Source organism: Ranitomeya variabilis, chromosome 2 (genome assembly GCF_051348905.1).
Source record: "Ranitomeya variabilis isolate aRanVar5 chromosome 2, aRanVar5.hap1, whole genome shotgun sequence".
NCBI lineage: Eukaryota > Metazoa > Chordata > Amphibia > Anura > Dendrobatidae > Ranitomeya > Ranitomeya variabilis.
Window position 1 is genome coordinate 1,069,248,780 of NC_135233.1, and position 20,504 is coordinate 1,069,269,283.

At 46.0% G+C, this 20,504-nt stretch overlaps 1 protein-coding gene across 3 annotated transcripts in view; it reads left to right on the top strand.

The window, feature by feature from the left end:
* Window positions 1-20,504, top strand: part of THUMPD2 (THUMP domain 2 tRNA and snRNA guanosine methyltransferase) — a 32,179-nt gene that overhangs the window by 2,375 nt on the left and 9,300 nt on the right. For all 3 annotated transcript variants that reach the window (XR_013221993.1, XM_077291569.1, XM_077291568.1), the window contains exons 4-9: window positions 474-551; window positions 3,945-3,997; window positions 5,927-6,014; window positions 9,540-9,611; window positions 10,560-10,674; window positions 11,184-11,304. Coding sequence is in view for 2 of the 3 variants with exons in the window: in XM_077291569.1 (XP_077147684.1) it covers window positions 474-551; window positions 3,945-3,997; window positions 5,927-6,014; window positions 9,540-9,611; window positions 10,560-10,674; window positions 11,184-11,304 (527 nt within the window). In the remaining variant the exon portion in view is untranslated. The remainder of the gene's footprint in view (window positions 1-473; window positions 552-3,944; window positions 3,998-5,926; window positions 6,015-9,539; window positions 9,612-10,559; window positions 10,675-11,183; window positions 11,305-20,504) is intronic.

The following is a 20,504-nucleotide window of genomic DNA, read 5'->3' on the forward strand; positions in this document are numbered from 1 at the left end:
ACCTGAGTGCCAGCAGATCCGACGCTGACCTCTCTGTAATGGCGTCGAGGCAGGAGGTGACTGTAAGGATTTTTTTTCTATGTGAACTATTGCATTTAGGGAATGGTCTTCTAGGTATTGTTGGCTCTCGTAGTCCTCTATTCGGTGGCCTTATGTCCTAGGTTTGAGTAGCAAAACTCATGACCCATAGTCTTGATTACTGGGTATCCTGAGACCCCCTGCTTCCCCCACTAACCTCTGACAGCTCTTGGTCTGCTCTCCGAGGAGACCCTCCTTGGCCTCTTTCATCAATCAGACCCTCATTAATTAAATCTTCTGGCGTGTCTATGCAAAGTGAGAATGGCACCGGGATCGTCTCCCTTCCCATCCGTACTAGTGCAGCTTTCCTTATATCAACATGTATGACATCTTAATTTAAAGTCCACTTCACATCCCCCTTTAACCATAAGGTTTTGGGTTTTTTTTTCCTTTAGGACATGAGTCGCATTATTGGAGTTTCACTTTCAAAACAGTTCGGTTGGAAAGTTGACCTGCAGCGCCCTCGGCTTGAGGTACTGGTTTTCATTAGTATATTAAATCCTTCCTAGTCCATGACATATGGACACGTCGTAGTGCTAGGGATCAGAAGCCGAGTCCACTACACACAGGACAGGACCCGGCTGTATTACACGGCCAGCACCTAACCTTAAGTGTCCTTAGCGCTACTGTTAACCACTTAATTGCTGCTAATTAACCTCATGACAGTAACATTTAAATGGTGAGATCCTAATGGGGCATCCGACTACTGATCATCGGGGACTGACAGATTGCTATGGCTGACAAGGCACTACAGAAAATATCAAATAGAGTATAAGTGCCATAAAAGTTGTAATTTTTTTTCAGTATATATAATTAAAAAATGCATATAAAATGTCAGAGGCTGCAATGCTAAATAAAAGGTGCAGGAGATGCTGCTTAATATTAGACCACAGTAGGGCTACAGGCAAGTTTGTGTAGATGTAAGTACTAGGGTTAAATCATCCTCGCTGAAAAAGTGTGCATATCAGTATAGGAAGCAGAGTGATGATAAGCACTTACATGCGCCCCAGCGCACGTTCCGTGAGATGACTTCCTAGAAAAAGGCGCTGCCTGTCTATTTGCAGACACGTGTATTTCATAGCTGTTTAAATATTCTGGTCATGTGACAAAGCTCCTTAAACGGTCTATATTGAGTTAGGATCGCAGCTTCCAATAGGTGGCGCTTGAGTTCAAGTCCTGTTCCTCTCTGAAGAGACAATTTGCATATTTTATTTCCCAGATTAGCACTGCGTGGCCTATAAGTCTCCTTACGCCAACATGCCACGCTCAACAAGGAGAGAGGTTATCCCAAATATACACCTGTTTCTAGCTCAACACCCATCAAAAACATTTGGCCAGTGTTCAAACATTTCTAGGGAAAGGAGAACTTGATTTAAAATGTGGGGTGTGTGTTTTTTTTTGTTTTTTTTTTCCAGCACTGTGTGCTTGTAAATAAAAACAGAATAATGAAACAAAAGGGATATAAAAATGTAAGCCCCACATGGCGTGAAAAAGCCGGGGAAATTGATTTGAATGACGATGAAAAAAGTAGTAGTCATTTGGAAGCCTCATCCAAAAATACAGAAGTTAAAGAGGATCAGTCAGCAGGATTTAGTAACCTAAAGTCATGGCTGTAATGCTGATTACACTGATACCTTTGGTGAAATAATCCACTTTGTGGTTCTTCTTTAGCCCCTTTCTGACCTCGGACGGGATAGTACGTCCGAGGTCAGAACCCCCGCTTTGATGCGGGCTCCGGCGGTGAGCCCGCGTCTTAGCCAGGACCTGGCAGCTGTTTTGAACAGCTGACATGTGCCCGCAATAGCGGCGGGTGGAATCGCGATCCAATCGCCGCTGTTAACTAGTTAAATGCCGCTGTCAAACGCTGAACTAAAAGGCGTAGCGAGAAAAAAATTAGAAACGCCAGAATTACGTTTTTTTGGTTGCCGCGACATTGAATTAAAATGCAATAACAGGCGATCAAAAGAACGTATCTGCACAAAAATGGTATAATTAAAAACGTCAGCTCGGCGCACAAAAAATAAGCCCTCATCCAACCCGAGATCACGAAAAATGGAGACGCTACAGGTATCGGAAAATGGTGCCTTTTTTCTTTTTTTTTAGCAAAGTTTGGAATTTTTTTTCACCACTTAGATAAAATATAACCTAGACATGTTTGGTGTCTATGAACTCGTAATGACCTGGAGAATCAAAATGGCAGATCAGTTTAAGCATTTAGTGATCCTAGCAAAAAAGCCAAACAAAAAACCAGTGTGGGATTGCACTTTTTTTTTGCAATTTCACCGCACTTGGATTTTTTTCACGGTTTCTAGTACACGACATGGTAAAACAAATTATGTCGTTCAAAAGTAGAACTTGTCCCGCAAAAAATAAGCCGCCATATTGACAGAAAAATAATTAAGTTATGGCTCTGGGAAGGAGGGGAGCGAAAAACGAGAACGAAAATACCCAGGGTCATGAAGGAGTTAATCACTATTTGAAGTGTTGTGCTAATTAGATTCTGATGCTCAGGGTCCGGTCTGTGCACTGGGGTTTATCCCCATCTGTGATTCTCTACCCGCCTCCGCTCTGACTCGCCCGACCCCTCTTCCTGCCTCCACTCTCACTCGCCCGACTCCTCTGCCTGCCTCCGCTCTGACTCGCCCGGCCCTTCGGCCTGCCTCCTCTCTGACTCGCCCGGCCCCTCGGCCTGCCTCCGCTCTGACTCGCCCGGCCCTTCGGCCTGCCTCCTCTCTGACTCGCCCGGCCCCTCGGCCTGCCTCCGCTCTGACTCGCCCGGCCCTTCGCCCTGCCTCCACTCTGACTCGCCCGACCCCTCGCCCTGCCTCCACTCTGACTCGCCCGGCCCCTCGGCCTGCCTCCGCTGTGACTCGCCCGGCCCCTCGGCCTGCCTCCGCTCTGACTCGCCCGGCCCTTCACCCTGCCTCCACTCTGACTCGCCCGACTCCTCTGCCTGCCTCCGCTCTGACTCGCCCGGCCCCTCGGCCTGCCTCCGCTCTGACTCGCCCGGCCCTTCGGCCTGCCTCCTCTCTGACTCGCCCGGCCCTTCGCCCTGCCTCCACTCTGACTCGCCCGACCCCTCGCCCTGCCTCCGCTCTGACTCGCCCGGCCCCTCGGCCTGCCTCCGCTCTGACTCGCCCGGCCCCTCGGCCTGCCTCCGCTCTGACTCGCCCGACCCCTCGCCCTGCCTCCGCTCTGACTCGCCCGGCCCCTCGGCCTGCCTCCGCTCTGACTCGGCCTGCCTCCGCTCTGACTCGCCCGGCCCCTCGGCCTGCCTCCGCTCTGACTCGCCCGGCCCCTCGGCCTGCCTCCGCTGTGACTCGCCCGGCCCCTCGGCCTGCCTCCGCTCTGACTCGCCCGGCCCCTCGGCCTGCCTCCGCTCTGACTCTCTCGGCCCCTCACCCTGCCTCCACTCTAACTCGCCTGGCCCCTCGGCCTGCCTCCGCTCTGACTCGCTCGGCCTGCCTCTGGTTTGTGAATGACCATTTCACATTTTATTTTTATTTTTTTAATTTACCATGTTCATTATATGGTAAAACTGACCCGGCAATAGGATTCCCCAATGGCAGTACAAGTACTCGGATACCAAACGTGGTGAAAAAAGAAATAAATTTTCAGATACTTGTAACATTTTTTTCATTTTTCACTATATGGGGCTTTGTGATGGCTTACTTTATTTTTTCTGTGCCCTGACCTGACTTTTTTTTTTTATTATTGCCATTTTGGGGTAAGTTTTGATCTCTTCTTATTGCATTGCTGCGATAGCCAAATAACCCTAATTTTGTGTGTGAGGTGTTCTATATTTTGTATTTTATGGTAATATTTTTTTTAAGTATTTTGACTTTTTTTTTTCTGTTTTATGCTAGATATTTGTGCATCTGAATGACATGTATTCAGTGGTGGGATTCCCAATTTTAAGGTAATTTTATATTATTTCCAGTGGCCGTGCCTGTGATATCTGATACCACTCAGGCCGCATGTAAATGAAGCTGCTATGGATTTAGGCTAAGGGTACTGTCACACAGTGCAATTTTGATCACTACGACGGTACGATCCGTGACGTTCCAGCGATATCCATACGATATCGCAGTGTCTGACACGCAGCAGCGATCAGGGATCCTGCTGAGAATCGTACGTCGTAGCAGATCGTATGGAACTTTCTTTCGTCGCTTGATCACCCGCTGACATCGCTGGATCGTTGTGTGTGACAGCGATCCAGCGATGTGTTCGCTTGTAACCAGGGTAATCTTCGTGTAACTAAGCGCAGGGCCGCGCTTAGTAACCCGATGTTTACCCTGGTTACCAGCGTAAACGTAAAAAAAACAAACAGTACATACTTACATTCCGGTGTCTGTCCTCCGGCGTCTCATCTTCTCTGCACTGTGAGCGCCTGCCGGCCGGAAAGCGAGCACAGCGGTGACGTCACCGCTCTGCTTTCCGGCTATTGTGCTTACACAGTGGAGAGAAGCAGAACGCCGGGGACAGACACCGGAATGTGAGTATGTACTGTTTGTTTTTTTTACGTTTACGCTGGTAACCAGGGTAAACATCGGGTTACTAAGCGCGGCCCTGCGCTTAGTAACCCGATGTTTACCCTGGTTACCCGGGGACTTCGGCATCGCTCCAGCGCCGTGATTGCAAAGTGTGACCGCAGTCTACGACGCTGGAGCGATAATCATACGACGCTGCGACGTTACGGATCGTGCCGTTGTAGCGATCAAAATTGCACTGTGTGACAGTACCCTAAGTTCACACGTTGCGTCCTGATTCAATTGGAAAACTGCTGCATTTATTTGCAAACTGCAGTATGTCACTTCTTTCAGTGTTTTTTCACCCATAGAAACCAATAAGTAATCAGTGAAAAGAAAAAAAAAAAAAAAAAAGCATGTACAGCAGGATGTGAAATACATTTTATTTTTGGGGTGGTTTTTTTTCCCGTATCCCCCCCTGCAAGTTTAAACCATAATGTCTTTGTCTCCTCACCTGGAATTGCAGTTAGGATTAGTGCAGTGTAATTAAATTAGTGCTAGAGGTAAACATTGGCCGACCAGGGTGTGAAATTGAACAATACCTGACCAACTGAAAGGCCGACCAAAGTGTGAAAGTAAAGTGTCCTACAAACTCAATGCTCTGCCAATGTCCCTAGGTAAATTAAGATCAATTCTCCTCCCCCCACTTTAACATTTGTAATTCTACATTTTTCATGAACTCCTATGTTTTTTTTTTTTTGTTCAGAATAGTCACTATATTTTTCAGACACAAAAATCTTTTTCTACTAAATAATTTGATCAAATTGCCCTTTTTTTTTTCGGAAATATGGTTTTATGTCTTGTATTGGTGACCCGTGTTCATGCTTCTGCAGTGGGAGCAAAGCTCAACTTTGGGATCCTGATAAAACTCAACAAAACCTGATTTTTGTAAGCAGCTTCTTTACTGCCAAGAGAGCAGGATTTGCCTGCAGAAATTGTAATGTGTGAACACAACCGTTTATATGCACTGTTGGGCTAACAGCTGTGATTGAAGCGCTGCTGCGGCTGAGGCTTTTAGACACAGATGCAGGGGAAGGGGTGATGGTCGCCCGAATTGATGCATCAGGGAGACTGAGACACATAAATGCCTTTTGTCAGTTATTGGCAGTAGCATTTAGGTGGATAAATGGCAGCGATCAGAGGTGACTTCATTCGCTGCTGTTGGGGGCAGGTGTTGGCTGTATAATACATAGGGCAACTATGTCGGCTCCACACCGCCACTTCCACCTCGCACTATACCTGTACGGATGTCAGGAGGCTGCTTACTCCTAGTTTACAATAAAATCTGTCATTTTCCTCCTCTTTTCTTCTGTTGTCAGGCAGTCCCTAGCAAATAGAGATTATATTCAGAGGGCAGGACTGCGAGCCACCACCGCATGGGCAATGGCCTCGATGGCGGAAATCAGTGTAAGTAAAATCGCTTTATTAATCCCTTTCTGTCATTGGACGTACTATTCCGTCCATGTGGGGTGGGCCCTACTTCCCAAGGACGGAATAGTACATCCAGCGCGATCAGCCACGCTCACGGGGGGAGCGCGGCCAATTGCGGCCGGGTGTCAGCTGACTATCGCAGCTGACATCCGGCACTATGTGCCAGGAGCGGTCACGGACCGCCCCCGGCACATTAACTCCCGGCACACTGCGATCAAACATGATCGCAGTGTTCCGGCGGTACAGGGAAGCATCGCGCAGGGAGGGGGCTCCCTGCGTGCTTCCCTGAGACGATCGGTTCAAGGCGATGTGCTCACCTTGTACCGAGCGTCTCCTCCCTGCAAGCTCCGGATCTAAAATGGCCGCATCCGGGTCCTGCAGGGAGGTGGCTTCACAGCGCCTGCTCAGAGCAGGCGCCGGGAAGCCTCCCTGTTGTGCACATCAGATCGCCGATCTGACACAGTACACAGCAAAGTGTCAGATTGGCGATCTGTCACTTTACTGTGATGCCACCCCTGGGGCAAAGTAAAAGTGTAAAAAAAAAAAACAAAAAACAAAACCTAAATTAAAAAAAAAATATATTGTTCCAATAAATACATTCCTTTAGCTGAATAAAAAAAAAACAATAAAAGTACACACATATTTAGTATCGCCGCGTCCGTAACGACCCAACCTATAAAACTGTCCCACTAGTTAACCCCTTCAGTGAACACCGTTAAAGAAAAAAAAAAAAAAAGAGGCAAAAAACAACGCTTTATTATCATACCGCCAAACAAAAAGTGGAATAACATGCGATCAAAAAGATGGAAATAAATAGCCATGGTACCACAGAAAACGTCATCTTGTCTTGCAAAAAACGAGCCGCCATACAGCATCATCAGCGAAAAAATAAAAAAGTTATAGTCCTCAGAATAAAGCGATGCAAAAATAATTATTTTTTCTATAAAATAGTTTTTATCGTATAAAAGCGCCAAAACATAAAAAAATTATATAAATGAGGTATCGCTGTAATCGTACTGACCCGAAGAATAAAACTGCTTTATCCATTTTACCAAACGTGGAATGGTATAAACGCCCCCCCAAAAAGAAATTCATGAATAGCTGGTTTTTGGTCATTCTGCCTCACAAAAATCGGAATAAAAAGCGATCAAAAAATGTCACGTGCCCGAAAATGTTACCAATAAAAACGTCAACTCGTCCCGCAAAAAACAAGACCTCACATGACTCTGTGGACCAAAATATGGAAAAATTATAGCACTCAAAATATGGTAACGCAAAAAAAAACAATTTTTTGCAATAAAAAGCGTCTTTTAGTGTGTGACGGCTGCCAATCAAAAATCTGCTAGTAAACGCGCTATAAATAGTAAATCAAACCCCCCTTCATCACCCCCTCAGTTAAGAAAAATAAAAAAATTAAAAAAATGTATTTATTTCGATTTTCCCATTAGGGCTAGGGTTAGGGCTAGGGTTAGGGCTAGGGTTGGGGCTACAGTTAGGGTTGGGGCTAAAGTTAGGGTTTGGATTACATTTACGGTTGGGAATAGGGTTGGGATTAGGGTTAGGGGTGTGTTGGGGTTAGGAGTGTGGTTAGGGTTACAGTTGAGATTAGGGTTAGGGGTGTGTTTGGGTTAGGGTTTCAGTTAGAATTGGGGGTTTCCACTGTTTAGGCACATCAGGGGCTCTCCAAATGCGACATTGCGTCCGATATCAATTCCAGCCAGTTCTGCATTGAAAAAGTAAAACAGTGCTGCTTCCCTTCCGAGCTCTCCCGTGCACACAAACAGGGATTTACCCCAACATATGGGGTATCAGCGTACTCAGGACACATTGGACAACAACTTTTGGGGTCCAATTTCTCCTGTTACCCTTGGGAAAATACAAAACTGGGGGCTAAAAAATAATTTTTGTGTAAAAAAAAAAAAAAAAAAAAAAAAAAAAAAAAAAATCACTTTTATTCATTTTTTAGAACTGTAGTGAAACACTTGGGGGTTCAGAGTTCTCACAACACATCTAGATAAGTTCCTTGGGGGGTCTAGTTTTCAATATGGGGTCACTTATTGGGGGTTTCTACTGTTTAGTTACATCAGGGGCTCTGCAAATGCAACGTGACGCCTGCAGACCAATCCATCTAAGTCTGCATTCCAAATGGCGCTCCTTCCCTTCCGAGCTCTCCCATGCGCCCAAACGGTGGTCCCCCCCACATATGGGGTATCAGCGTACTCAGGACAAATTGGACAACAATGTTTGGGGTCGAATTTCTCCTGTTACCCTTGGGAAAATACAAAACTGGGGGCTAAAAAATCATTTTTGTGGGGAAAACAAAAGAATTTTTATTTTCACGGCTCTGCGTTATAAACTGTAGTGAGACACTTGGGGGTTCAAAGCTCTCACCACACATCTAGATGAGTTCCTTAGGGGTCTACTTTCCAAAATGGTGTCACTTGTGGGGGGTTTCAATGTTTAGGCACATCAGGGGCTGTCCAAATGCAACATGGCGTCCCATCTCAATTCCAGTCAATTTTGCATTGAAAAGTCAAATAGCGCTCCTTCCCTTCTGAGCTCTCTCATGCGCCCAAAAAGTGGTTTACCCCCACATATGGGGTATCAGCGTACTCAGTACAAATTGTACAACAATTTTTGGGGTCCATTTTGTCCTGTTACCCTTGGTAAAATAAAACAAATTGAAGCTGAAGTAAATTTTTTGTGTAAAAAAAAAAAAAAAAAAAAAAAAAAGTTAAATGTTCATTTTTATTTAAACATTCCAAAAATTCCTGTGAAACACCTGAAGGGTTAATACACTTCTTGAATGTGGTTTTGAGCACCTTGGGGGGGTGCAGTTTTTAGAATGGTGTCACACTTGGTTATTTTCTATCATATAGACCCCTCAAAGTGACTTCAAATGAGATGTGGTCCCTAAAAAAAAAATGGTGTTGTAAAAATGAGAAATTGCTGGTCAACTTTTAACCCTTATAACTCCCTAACAAAAAAACATTTTGGTTCCAAAATTGTGCTGATGTAAAGTAGACATGTGGGAAATGTTACTTATTAAGTATTTTGTGTGACATATGTCTGTGATTTAAGGGCATAAAAATTCAAAGTTGGAAAATTGCGAAATTTTCCCCAAATTTCCGTTTTTTTCACAAATAAACGCAGGTAATCTCAAAGAAATTTTACCACTATGATGAAGTACAATATGTCACGAGAAAACAGTGTCAGAATTACCGTGATCCGTTGAAGTGTTCCAGAGTTATAACCTCATAAAGGGACAGTGGTCAGAATTGTAAAAATTGGCCCGGTCATTAACGTGCAAACCACCCTTGGGGGTAAAGGGGTTAAAGGTCATTTAAAGTAGATTTCACCTAATTTATCAGGAGCCACGAAAGCATAGATATTACTAATTACATCCATGTATAGAGTTTTGTATGCGGAGCCTCATCCGTAGTCGTACTGTCTGTATACGGAGCGTCGTCCGTTTTTTGCTATGGTCTTCTTTTTTTTCAGACTGCTAAATATATCCTTGATCCAATGTGTGGTGTTGGAACGATTCTGTTGGAGGCTGCCATGGAATGGCCGGTATGTCAGTGAGCCGTCAATATCGCTATGAGAAAATAAGAAGGCCTTAATTTAATACATACATACATACATACATACATACATAATATTTAATATGGAATTAGAATGAAATATATATATATATATATATATATATATATATATATATATATATATATATATATATATATATATATATATATTGTATCTATAGATATATTGTATCTATAGATATATTTATTACGCACAATTTAAAAAAGATTAAAAAATATATATAATCTCTCTACTGAAATACAGCGGTCGGACAGCAGCAAGTTAAAGTTTCCTAAGGGGACAAAAAATAAAGTTTAAAAGGAAAAAACTGTTAAGTCCGATCTATTAAGATAAATTAAAAGCCATAAGAAGAAATGTTTTCTCAGTTACAGCAACATTGCAAAAAAAAGAGCATTAAGATGCAATCAAGGAGCCATATGTAGCCCAAAAAATGTATCACTCAGAACATCCGTGCACCCGATATAGAACATGCCCTCGCACAAGCTCCATGGACACAAAAATGGAAACGTTACAAGAAAAACAAAATGGGAACACAAATAAAAATATTCTTTTTCAGAACTTTAAATAAAAAAAAAAAAATAGCAGTTCAAGTTTGACATCGCCGTAATCATCGTTGTTGCTTTGCAGTGAATGCCATGCAAGCAAAATACAGTGACATAAGTGCGTCTTTGGGGGGTTTTTTTTCCCTCCCATTTTTTCATAGATTATATGATAAAATTGATGGTTTTATTCAAAACTACAACTTTTGTTCTGCAAAACTACGGCTATGTCAAACGCAAGTTAAATAAGTTATGACTATTGGAAGAAGCGGTTGAAAAACGTAAGCTCAAAAGTCTAAAATTGGGTGAAGGGTTAAAATATGGCACCATGGAGAGCTGAAATAATGTGAACGTTTTTCTTTTTTCTTCTTCCCAGCACGCGATTTTCCTTGGCATTGACAAAAATGAATCACAACTAAAAATAGCTGTTAAGAATGTGACGAAAGCCGGCGTGATGGGTTCCGTAGCCTTCCTGAGAGGATCCGTGCTGGGTAAGACCCCGCCGAGGCAGGAACAAGCTAGTGAGCATTAGAGCTGCTGTCAGGCATTGTCAGGGGTGCGGTGACCGAGGCCGCGCCGGCCCTCCCCAATGACTGAACGCTTGAGCCTCCCGGGAGAAATACAGTTAATTTCCTCCAGGCAGCGGGGCTCTTACTGCAAGCGGCAGGCAGGTTTTTTACATGACCGATTCCCTTCGCCTCCACTGCATCATCATCGCTGTCCCCATTGGGGCTCACTATCTAGATTCCCTATCAGTATGTCTTGGAGTGTGGGAGGAAACCGGAGAACCCGGAGGAAACCCATGCAAACACAAGGGAGAACATAAATATTCCTTGGTGGGATTTGATCCCAGGACCCAAAGTGACTGTGCTAACCCTGCTATATCCTGAGCGTGTACTCTAGGATGGAAGGTTTCGCCATCGCCTTGTTCTGAGGCTTTGTTTTTTTTTTATTTGTCATGAATACACCACTAATTTTACCTGTTCTGTCGGTCATACAGCCCTTCCAGTTATCCCAGAGAGCATGGACGTCGTCATTTCGGATATACCATTTGGGAGAAAGTTCACCTGTTCCAAAGATATAACCGAGCTTCTGCCGGACATCATTCACCAAATGGAAAGGTAAGTTATAACGAAGGCGACCTGACAGCGAGTACGGATTAGAAACACATCAGTGTGTGTGTGTATGTGTATATGTATATACATATACATACATATATATATACCGTATTTTTACCCTTCGCCACGACAGCACCCCACATGAGAGAGAGGGATCCGCTCCATAGGAACAGGAAACCTACAGAATAAAAGGAGGCGGTCCCCTCTCCTCCTCAGTTTAGGTTTCCTGTTCCTACAGGGACCCAGCTTACTTACAGATGAAGAGGATCCCTGGGCCATGCACCCGCCTGCGTCGGTATCTGAGGGAACGGCAGGGGCTGCGGTTCCAGAAGCAGCGGCGGGGGAGCCCCTGCTTGCAGCCTCCCCCCTCGTCTGGCCAAGCATCCACGGTCCGGGTCCGGTCACCGTGGGTCCGCCCGGCACCGTGAGGACGCGCGCGCTGCTGCGGCCGGCTTAATATCCCTGGCCGCCGCATGGTTAGTGAGAGCGGCGCGTCTAACCCGGAAGTCGCTGGAGCACTTCCGGGTTGGTCCGGGGAGGCAGGAGAATGGGCGGCAGATTTAAAAATGCAGCGCTAGCGTCGGGCCGGTGTGTGTAAGATGGCTTCACCGGCCGACGATGCGCACTTGCCTGCAGTGCAACAGCGTTCTCCCAGCAAGGAGAGAAGCGCTAGGAGCAGCACAAAGAGTGGTGGTCGACCTCCAGAGAAAGGTTCTACCACCAAGCGAAATCCGCCTCCAGAACCGGTACCTGTCAGCTTCACTGGGTGAGTTTTTGAAAGAGTCTCTTCCTATGTGCTGATATATGTTCCTCCTGTATCCTTCCTCTAGACTAAGAAAAGGACACACAAGTCCAAGCACAAGGAATGTGCTTTATGTACGCAGCCCCTCCCGGATGATTACGTTAAAAAACTGTGTTCGGAGTGTATCATGCAAACCTTACGGCAGGAAAACATAATGACTCCATCAGATGTTAGAGCTATAATCCGGGAAGAAATGCAGGGGTTGGCGCAGACAAGTAGCACCAGTACCCGTCAGCTTAGTAGGTCCAAATCTCCAGTCAGTTCACAGTCAGAGGATGTACGTATATCCTCAGGTGAAGTGGAATCCCAGCCGAGCTCATCCGAGACTGAAGGGGGACTTTGTCTTCCCAACAGCAGTGTGGATAACTTAATAAAATCTGTCAGAAGCACGATGGGGTGCTCAGATGAGAAAGAAAGTAAATCGGCTCAGGACATCATGTTCGCGGGGTTAGGACAGAGGAAACGTAGGTCCTTCCCCGTCATAAAAACTATTAAAGAAATAGTAAAAAAAGAGTGGGATAAGCAAAATAGAGGTTTTCTACCATCATCCTCTAAAAGACGCTATCCCTTCAGCGACGAGGAGCTAAATACCTGGTCAAAGGTGCCGAAGGTTGATGCCGCTGTAGCCTCCACAACCAAACCGGTCTTACCGGTGGAGGATTCAGGAGTCCTGACAGACCCGCTGGACCGTAAAGCAGAAGCTTTACTAAAAAGGTCGTGGGAAGCCAACACGGGGGCGTTCAGGCCCGCCATATCTAGTACCTGCACTGCGAGGTCACTACTAGTGTGGATGGAGCAACTGGAGGAACAGATTAGAGGTAGAACTTCGAGAGAGTCAATCCTGCCGAAATTCCCTCTAATCAAAGAAGCAGTAGCATTCCTGGCTGATGCCTCTGTGGATTCGCTACGCCTAGCAGCCAGGTCAGCCGGCCTAGTGAACACAGCCCGGCGAGCACTCTGGCTAAAGAACTGGAAAGGGGACGCACAGGCCAAAGCAAAACTTTGTGCGATCCCCTGCCAGGGTGAGTTCCTTTTCGGAAAAGCTCTGGATGAACTCCTGAGTAAAGCAGGAGAAAGGAAAAAAGGCTTCCCTAACCAGTATCTTCCGTCTTACAGGAGAGCCTTCAAGACGCCCCTTTACCAGGAACAAACCGTTCGAACAAAGGGAGCGATGGGAGTCGAAGGACCCGAAGCAAAAAGGTGCCTTTTTTACCCTTCGCCATGACAGCACCCACTGGAGAGATAGGGATCCGCCCCAAGGAACAGGAAACCTACAGAGACATAAAAGGGGGCGGTCCCCCTCTCCTCCTCAGTTTAGGTTTCCTGTTCCCAGGGGACAGGATCTCTGAAGTCTACAGAAGATCTTACCTGGGCTAGGAGCATCCGCCTGTGCGGTCTCTGCGGGAACGGCAGGGGATGCAGTCCAGATGCAGCGTCGGGGGAGATTCCGTTAGACGGCTCCCCCCTCGTCTGGCCGGCATGTGGGATGGCTGAGTCCGGGGGAGACGACGCCGATTCCACGGAACAACGCTGCAGAGGTGCGGCCTTGAGAGGCTCCAGACGCGGACCACAGGTAAAGGGTCCGGGATCTGCGGCACAGCTGCAGCGGCAGCCGGTACACCGCTCCATAGCGCAGGCCGGGATAATGGCGGCCGCACATGCGCAGGAGCGGTGTAAGAATCCCCAGAGTGACCCGGAGGTAGAGGACACTTCCGGGTCACTCACACAGCGGTGGGGAAAAGCGCGGTTTCGCGCATGCGCAGTGCACTGCAGGAAAAAAAAAAAAAAAAAAAAAAAAAGTTACTGACCGGATCTGGCCTATAAAAGAGGGGAAGTTGCAAACGCACAGGCGATGCAACATGTCGTCCCCAGGCAAGACTGTGGACCCAGCAGGTGAGCCAGCCAGCAGAAAGTCCTCAGATGCCAGCCACAGGAGTGAGACCAAGGATTCAAGATCCAGAAAGTCGCAGCCTCCTATTTCGGTACCGTACAGCTTCACTGGGTGAGTGTGATTTCCCCTCTGCCTATAAAGCTGACACCCTTTTCCACAAATGTCTTCTTCTCCCAGGCCAAAAGGAGACAGAAATCTAAGCACAAGCAATGTGCGTTATGTGACGAGCCTCTCCCAGATTCCCACCCCAAAAAACTCTGCAATCAGTGTATGGCGGAAACAATGCAGAGTCCATCTATGTCGGTCACAGATATACGGGCCATAATTAGAGAGGAACTACAGGCCATCTCACAAGCCAGTACCCCCCCTAAAAGATCCGGGAAAGAAAAGGCTGTATCTAGCTCTGAGTCCGAGGAGGAAGGCGTTATCCACTCAGACTCCTCGCAGGCGTCATCCTCTTCCTCAACACATTCCGACATTGAGGGTCGAGCTTGTTTTCCCCTTGATGGGGTGGACAACCTAGTAAAGTCCATCAGGAATACTATAGGTTGTGAGGATACAAAAGACGACCAAACTGCACAAGACATCATGTTTGCAGGGTTGGCGGAGAGGAAGAGAAGAGCATTCCCAGTAATTCCTGCGGTTAAGGCTCTGATAAAGAGGGAGTGGGAGAAACAGGACCAGAGAGGTTTCCTCCCGTCAGCCTCCAAAAGGAAGTACCCCTTTAATGATGAGGAGTTAATTTCATGGACTAAAATCCCTAAGGTGGACGCTGCAGTCGCCTCCACCTCAAAACAGTCAGCCCTACCAGTCGAGGATGCGGGCCTACTTTCTGATCCTTTAGATCGGAAGGCAGAATCGTCACTGAAACGATCATGGGAGGCTTCCACGGGCATATTTAAGCCATCAATTGCCAGCACGTGCACAGCTAGATCCATGCTTGTGTGGATTGATCAGCTGGATCAACAAATCGAACAGGGGGTCTCCAGACAAAAATTGCGGGATGCGATACCACTAATTAGAGGTGCAGCAGCATTCATGGCCGATGCTTCAGCTGACTCCCTTCGCCTCGCAGCAAGGTCAGCCGGTCTAATTAATAATGCCAGACGTGCGTTATGGATGAAGAGCTGGAAGGGGGATACGCAGTCAAAGGCTAAGATCTGCGCTATTCCGTGTGAGGGTGAGTTTTTGTTTGGGAAAGCATTAGACGAGATCCTCAAAAAAGCAAAAGAGAGGAAAAAAGCCTTCCCTGACCCCTCAATTCCTTTCTATAGGAAGACCTTTAGGAAGAGGCCGTTCGGGAAAAGAACACAAAATGAAAGACCGTCACGATGGGCCACAAGAGAGGGAAAACAGGGTGGCACTATGTTCAAAGGCCCCCCCTTCCGTAGAGACAACAAATTCTGAAACACCAGACACCCCAGTAGGGGGCAGGTTAAAATTTTTCTTTCCCCAATGGCGAAAAATCACGTCAAGTTCCTGGGTGCTAAATATTATTAAGGAAGGAATGAAAATAGAATTCCTCCAAATTCCCCATGATTCCTTTATTTTAACAGCCCTTTCCTCACCAGTGCAACAGAAGGCCCTTGAACTGGAAATTAGAAGTCTTATAGTTAAAAATGTTTTAGTTCGGGTGCCAAAGGGACAAGAGGGTAAAGGGTTCTACTCTCCGTTATTTTTAATCCCTAAACCCGATGGTTCTTTTCGAACAATTATAAATCTTAAAAAACTCAATACGTTTATTAAAAATTATACGTTTAAAATGGAGTCTATTAGATCGGCCATTAAGCTCCTTTTTCCAAATTGTAGAATGGGCGGCATTGATTTAAAAGATGCCTACTACCATCTCCCTATCCATAGTAGATATCAAAAATACTTAAGAGTGGCAGTAACTCTTGAGGGGGAGATTCATCATTTCCAGTATACAGCCATGCCCTTCGGTCTCTCCACGGCACCCAGGATCTTCACGAAGGTAATGTTAGAAGTAATGGCCTACCTTCGCCAAAGAGACACATTAATCATTCCCTACTTAGATGATTTTTTAGTTGTAGGGAATTCGTCCCTTCAGTGTGCGGAACGATTAGCTGACACTGTCTCGTCCTTAGAAAGCCTGGGCTGGATCGTCAACTATAAAAAATCCAGACTCCTCCCACTTTCTCTTCAAACATTTTTGGGATTTAATCTAGATTCCATAAAGCAAAAATGTCTACTTCCCCAAGAAAAAATATCTCTTATAGAGGGTAAAGTTATGGCGGCCATTCACAAACCTCAAATGTCCCTGAGAGCAGGAATGTCCTTGCTAGGATCCCTCTCCTCCTGTACTCCAGCCGTTCAGTGGGCACAACTTCATACCCGAACATTACAACATCAGATACTTCGGGAACAGAGGAAATTTCTGGGGCACCTTGAATCAAAAATAACTTTATCCGAGAAAGTCTTATCCTCCTTAGAATGGTGGCTAAATAAAGACAACCTAGCGGGGGGTGTCCCTTGGGTAATATCACCATCCCACACGATAACTACGGACGCTAGTCCCCACGGGTGGGGCGCACACATGGGAGATAGATTCTGCCAGGGAACCTGGGATAAGAATGAGGATTTATATTCATCAAACCTAAAAGAATTGAATGCGGTAAACTATGCACTGCGTCAATTTCTCCCACAGCTACGAGGAAGCCACGTCCGAATCTGTTCAGACAACACTACGACAGTGGCGTATTTAAACAAACAAGGCGGCACAAGATCAGACGCTCTAATGTCTTCCGCAAACAGTACCTTAATCCTGGCCGAAAAGCATCTGTTGTCCCTCTCGGCAGTCCACATCAAAGGAGAGGACAATCAACAAGCGGACTTCCTAAGTCGACACACTCTTCATCAAGGAGAATGGTGTCTCAATCCTCACATTTTCCACAAGATAACATTGTTATGGGGCAAACCCCAAATAGACCTGTTCGCTACAAAACAAAACAAACAAGTCCACAAATTCGCATCTCGGTCCCGTGCAGATCACCCGGACATTCTAGATGCTCTTCAAACACCCTGGCAATTCAAGCTGGCGTATGCTTTCCCTCCGATAATTCTGCTTCCACAAGTAATACGGAAAATCAGGGAAGAGCAGGCCAGGATAATACTAATAGCGCCATTCTGGCCCAAGAGACCATGGTTCTCGTGCCTGCGGTCGATGTCGGTGACGGATCCTTGGGTCCTTCCCTCAATCCCAAACCTTCTCTCCCAGGGACCTTTCTTCCACCCTCAGGTGGACAGCCTCCACCTGACGGCCTGGAATTTGAAAGGCAGATATTAAATTCCAGGGGGTTTTCAAAAGGCCTAATTGATACACTCCTGCTTAGCAGGAAACCATCTACAACAAAAATTTACACCAAAGTATGGAAGAAGTTTCTTCAGTTCCATACTAGTTCAAACCCCTCTGAAGTCCCAATAAAATCTATACTAGAATTTCTACAGAAAGGGAAAGAGTTAGGTCTGTCAGTTAACACACTAAAGGTCCAGGTGTCCGCTCTGGGTGCCCTCTATGGCCATAATATTGCTGGTAATAAATGGGTATCCCGCTTCATCACGGCCTGTGAACGAGTTACTCCTGTCCACATACCTAGAGTAGCTCCGTGGGATCTAAATCTAGTCTTAGACTCTCTAACAGAATCTCCGTTTGAGCCTATAGACACAGCATCGTTAAAACACTTGTCGTTAAAAACAGCCTTCTTAGTAGCCTTAACATCGGCTAGAAGAGTCAGCGACATTCAGGCCTTGTCGATAGATCAACCTTACCTTCTCACATTTCATGACAGACTAATCTTAAAACCGGACCCCCTATACCTTCCTAAGGTAGCAGGGAAGTTCCACAGGTCACAGGAGATACATCTTCCTACTTTCTTTAAAGACCCCTCTACTCCTGAAGAACAAAAATTCCATACTTTAGACGTCAGGAGAGTAGTTTTGCAATATATTGAGAAAACTAGTAGTTGGAGGCAGAGTAGGGCTCTGTTCATATCCTTCCAGGGCAAAAAGAAAGGATATGGAGTCACAAGAGCAACATTATCCAGGTGGATAAGAGACGCTATCCGGTTGGCCTATTCCATGAAAAATGAAGAACCTCCGGAGGGCATCAAAGCACATTCCACCAGAGCCATGGCTTCTTCCTGGGCCGAAAAAGGGAACGTGCCAATCGAAGATATATGTAAGGCTGCAACTTGGTTGGCTCCTTCCACTTTCTATAATCACTACAGGCTTGACCTGTCTTCTGACTCTGACCTACACTTTGGCAGGACTATCCTCAGCACGGTGGTCCCCCCCTAGGTGTTGGTCTCTGGAAATCTCTCCAGTGGGTGCTGTCATGGCGAAGGGTAAATAGCCGGATTACTTACGGTAATGCTCTTTTAATGAGTCCATGACAGCACCCAGTCACATCCCTCCCTAATAAAAGCCAATGTAATTACTTCTATGAAGTTTATATTCTGATGATACATTGTGATGATTGACTAACACTGGCGGTCCTCCGGGTACTCTGAAATTAAACTGAGGAGGAGAGGGGGACCGCCCCCTTTTATGTCTCTGTAGGTTTCCTGTTCCTTGGGGCGGATCCCTATCTCTCCAGTGGGTGCTGTCATGGACTCATTAAAAGAGCATTACCGTAAGTAATCCGGCTATTTAGCGGGTCCCATAACCCGAAACGCAAATACCGCTAACCAGGAGGTGGGCGGCAGATTAAAATTCTTCCTCCCCAGATGGGAACAAATAACATCCAGCCAGTGGATTCTGGACATTGTACAATACGGCCTAAAATTGGAATTTGACCGAATCCCTTGGGATTCCTTTATAGTAACATCTCCAAAAGGTCAAGACCAACAAAGGGCTCTGGAATCAGAGATCCTATCTCTTCTGTCTAAAAAAAGTCCTGATAGAAGTTCCCCAGGATCAAGAAGGGAAGGGGTTCTATTCCCCTTTATTCTTGATCAATAAGCCTGATGGTTCATTTAGAACCATCATAAATCTCAAGAGATTAAACGCCTTCCTGCGTAATCATACCTTCAAAATGGAATCCATTAGTTCAACCATAAAACTCTTGTTTCCTAGGTGTGTCATGGCCGGAATAGACTTAAAGGATGCCTATTATCATCTTCCCATACATGCCGAACATCAAAAGTATCTAAGGGTAGCAGTCACCCTGGAAGGACAGGTTCGTCACTTTCAGTATGTTGCAATGCCATTTGGCCTTTCTATGGCTCCTCGCATCTTCACTAAGGTGATATTAGAAGTGATGGCTCATCTACGTCAACGAGATACCTTGATAATACCCTACCTAGATGACTTTCTAGTGGTGGGAAACTCTATGCTTCAGTGTAAAACTCGTCTATCTAATACGATCTCGTCCCTACAGGAGTTAGGTTGGATCGTCAACTTCAAAAAATCCCGGCTGAATCCAGAAACCGTCCAGACATTTCTAGGAATCCAGCTAGACTCCGTAAGTCAGAGATGCTTCCTCCCCCAAGCAAAGAAACTGACTATACAATCAAGGGTATCAGACGCAATACGCAACCCCTACATGACACTAAGGAAGGGTATGTCCTTACTGGGGTCATTATCATCATGTATCCCTGCTGTACCATGGGCACAATTTCATACTCGTCAATTACAGTATGAGGTATTGTCGGCTCAGGGAAAAGACGGACATCTAGAAAGCAGAATAACTCTTTCTAAAGATGTCTTAGAATCACTATCCTGGTGGCTAGACATGGACCACCTCTCAGAGGGTGTGCCATGGATAATAGACCCGTCTAAAATAATTACCACCGACGCCAGCCCTATTGGGTGGGGAGCACATATGAAAGACAGTCTGGCCCAAGATACTTGGGACCAGGCAGAATTGTCATGTTCCTCCAATTGGAAGGAGTTAAAAGCGGTAGAATATGCCTTAAATCACTTTCTTCCGCAGATTCAAGGAGCAAATGTAAGAATTTACTCGGACAATTCCACCACAGTGGCATATGTGAACCGTCAGGGTGGTACAAGGTCAGGAAGTCTAATGACCATAGCTGCAGACATCTTCCAGCTGGCAGAGACTCATCTAACATCCCTAACAGCCCTGCACATCAGAGGTGTAGAGAACATCAGGGCAGACTACCTCAGCTGAAACAAGTTACGTCAAGGGGAATGGACCTTAAACAGATCCATATTCAGTATGATAACAGAATCATGGGGGATACCACAAATCGACCTATTTGCCACAAGAGACAACCGGCAAGTAAGAAGGTTCGCTTCCCTGAATGCCATGGATCACCCAGATATGTTGGACTCTCTCCACCATCCTTGGAGGTTCCAGCTGGCATACGCCTTTCCTCCGATGTCTCTGATTCCTCTAGTGATCAGAAAAATCAGGAGGGAACAAGCAAGAGTGATCCTCATTGCACCATTCTGGCCGAAAAGACCATGGTTCTCTTGTCTCCAGACCATGTGCCTATGCGATCCATGGATTCTCCCATCAGACAAGAAGCT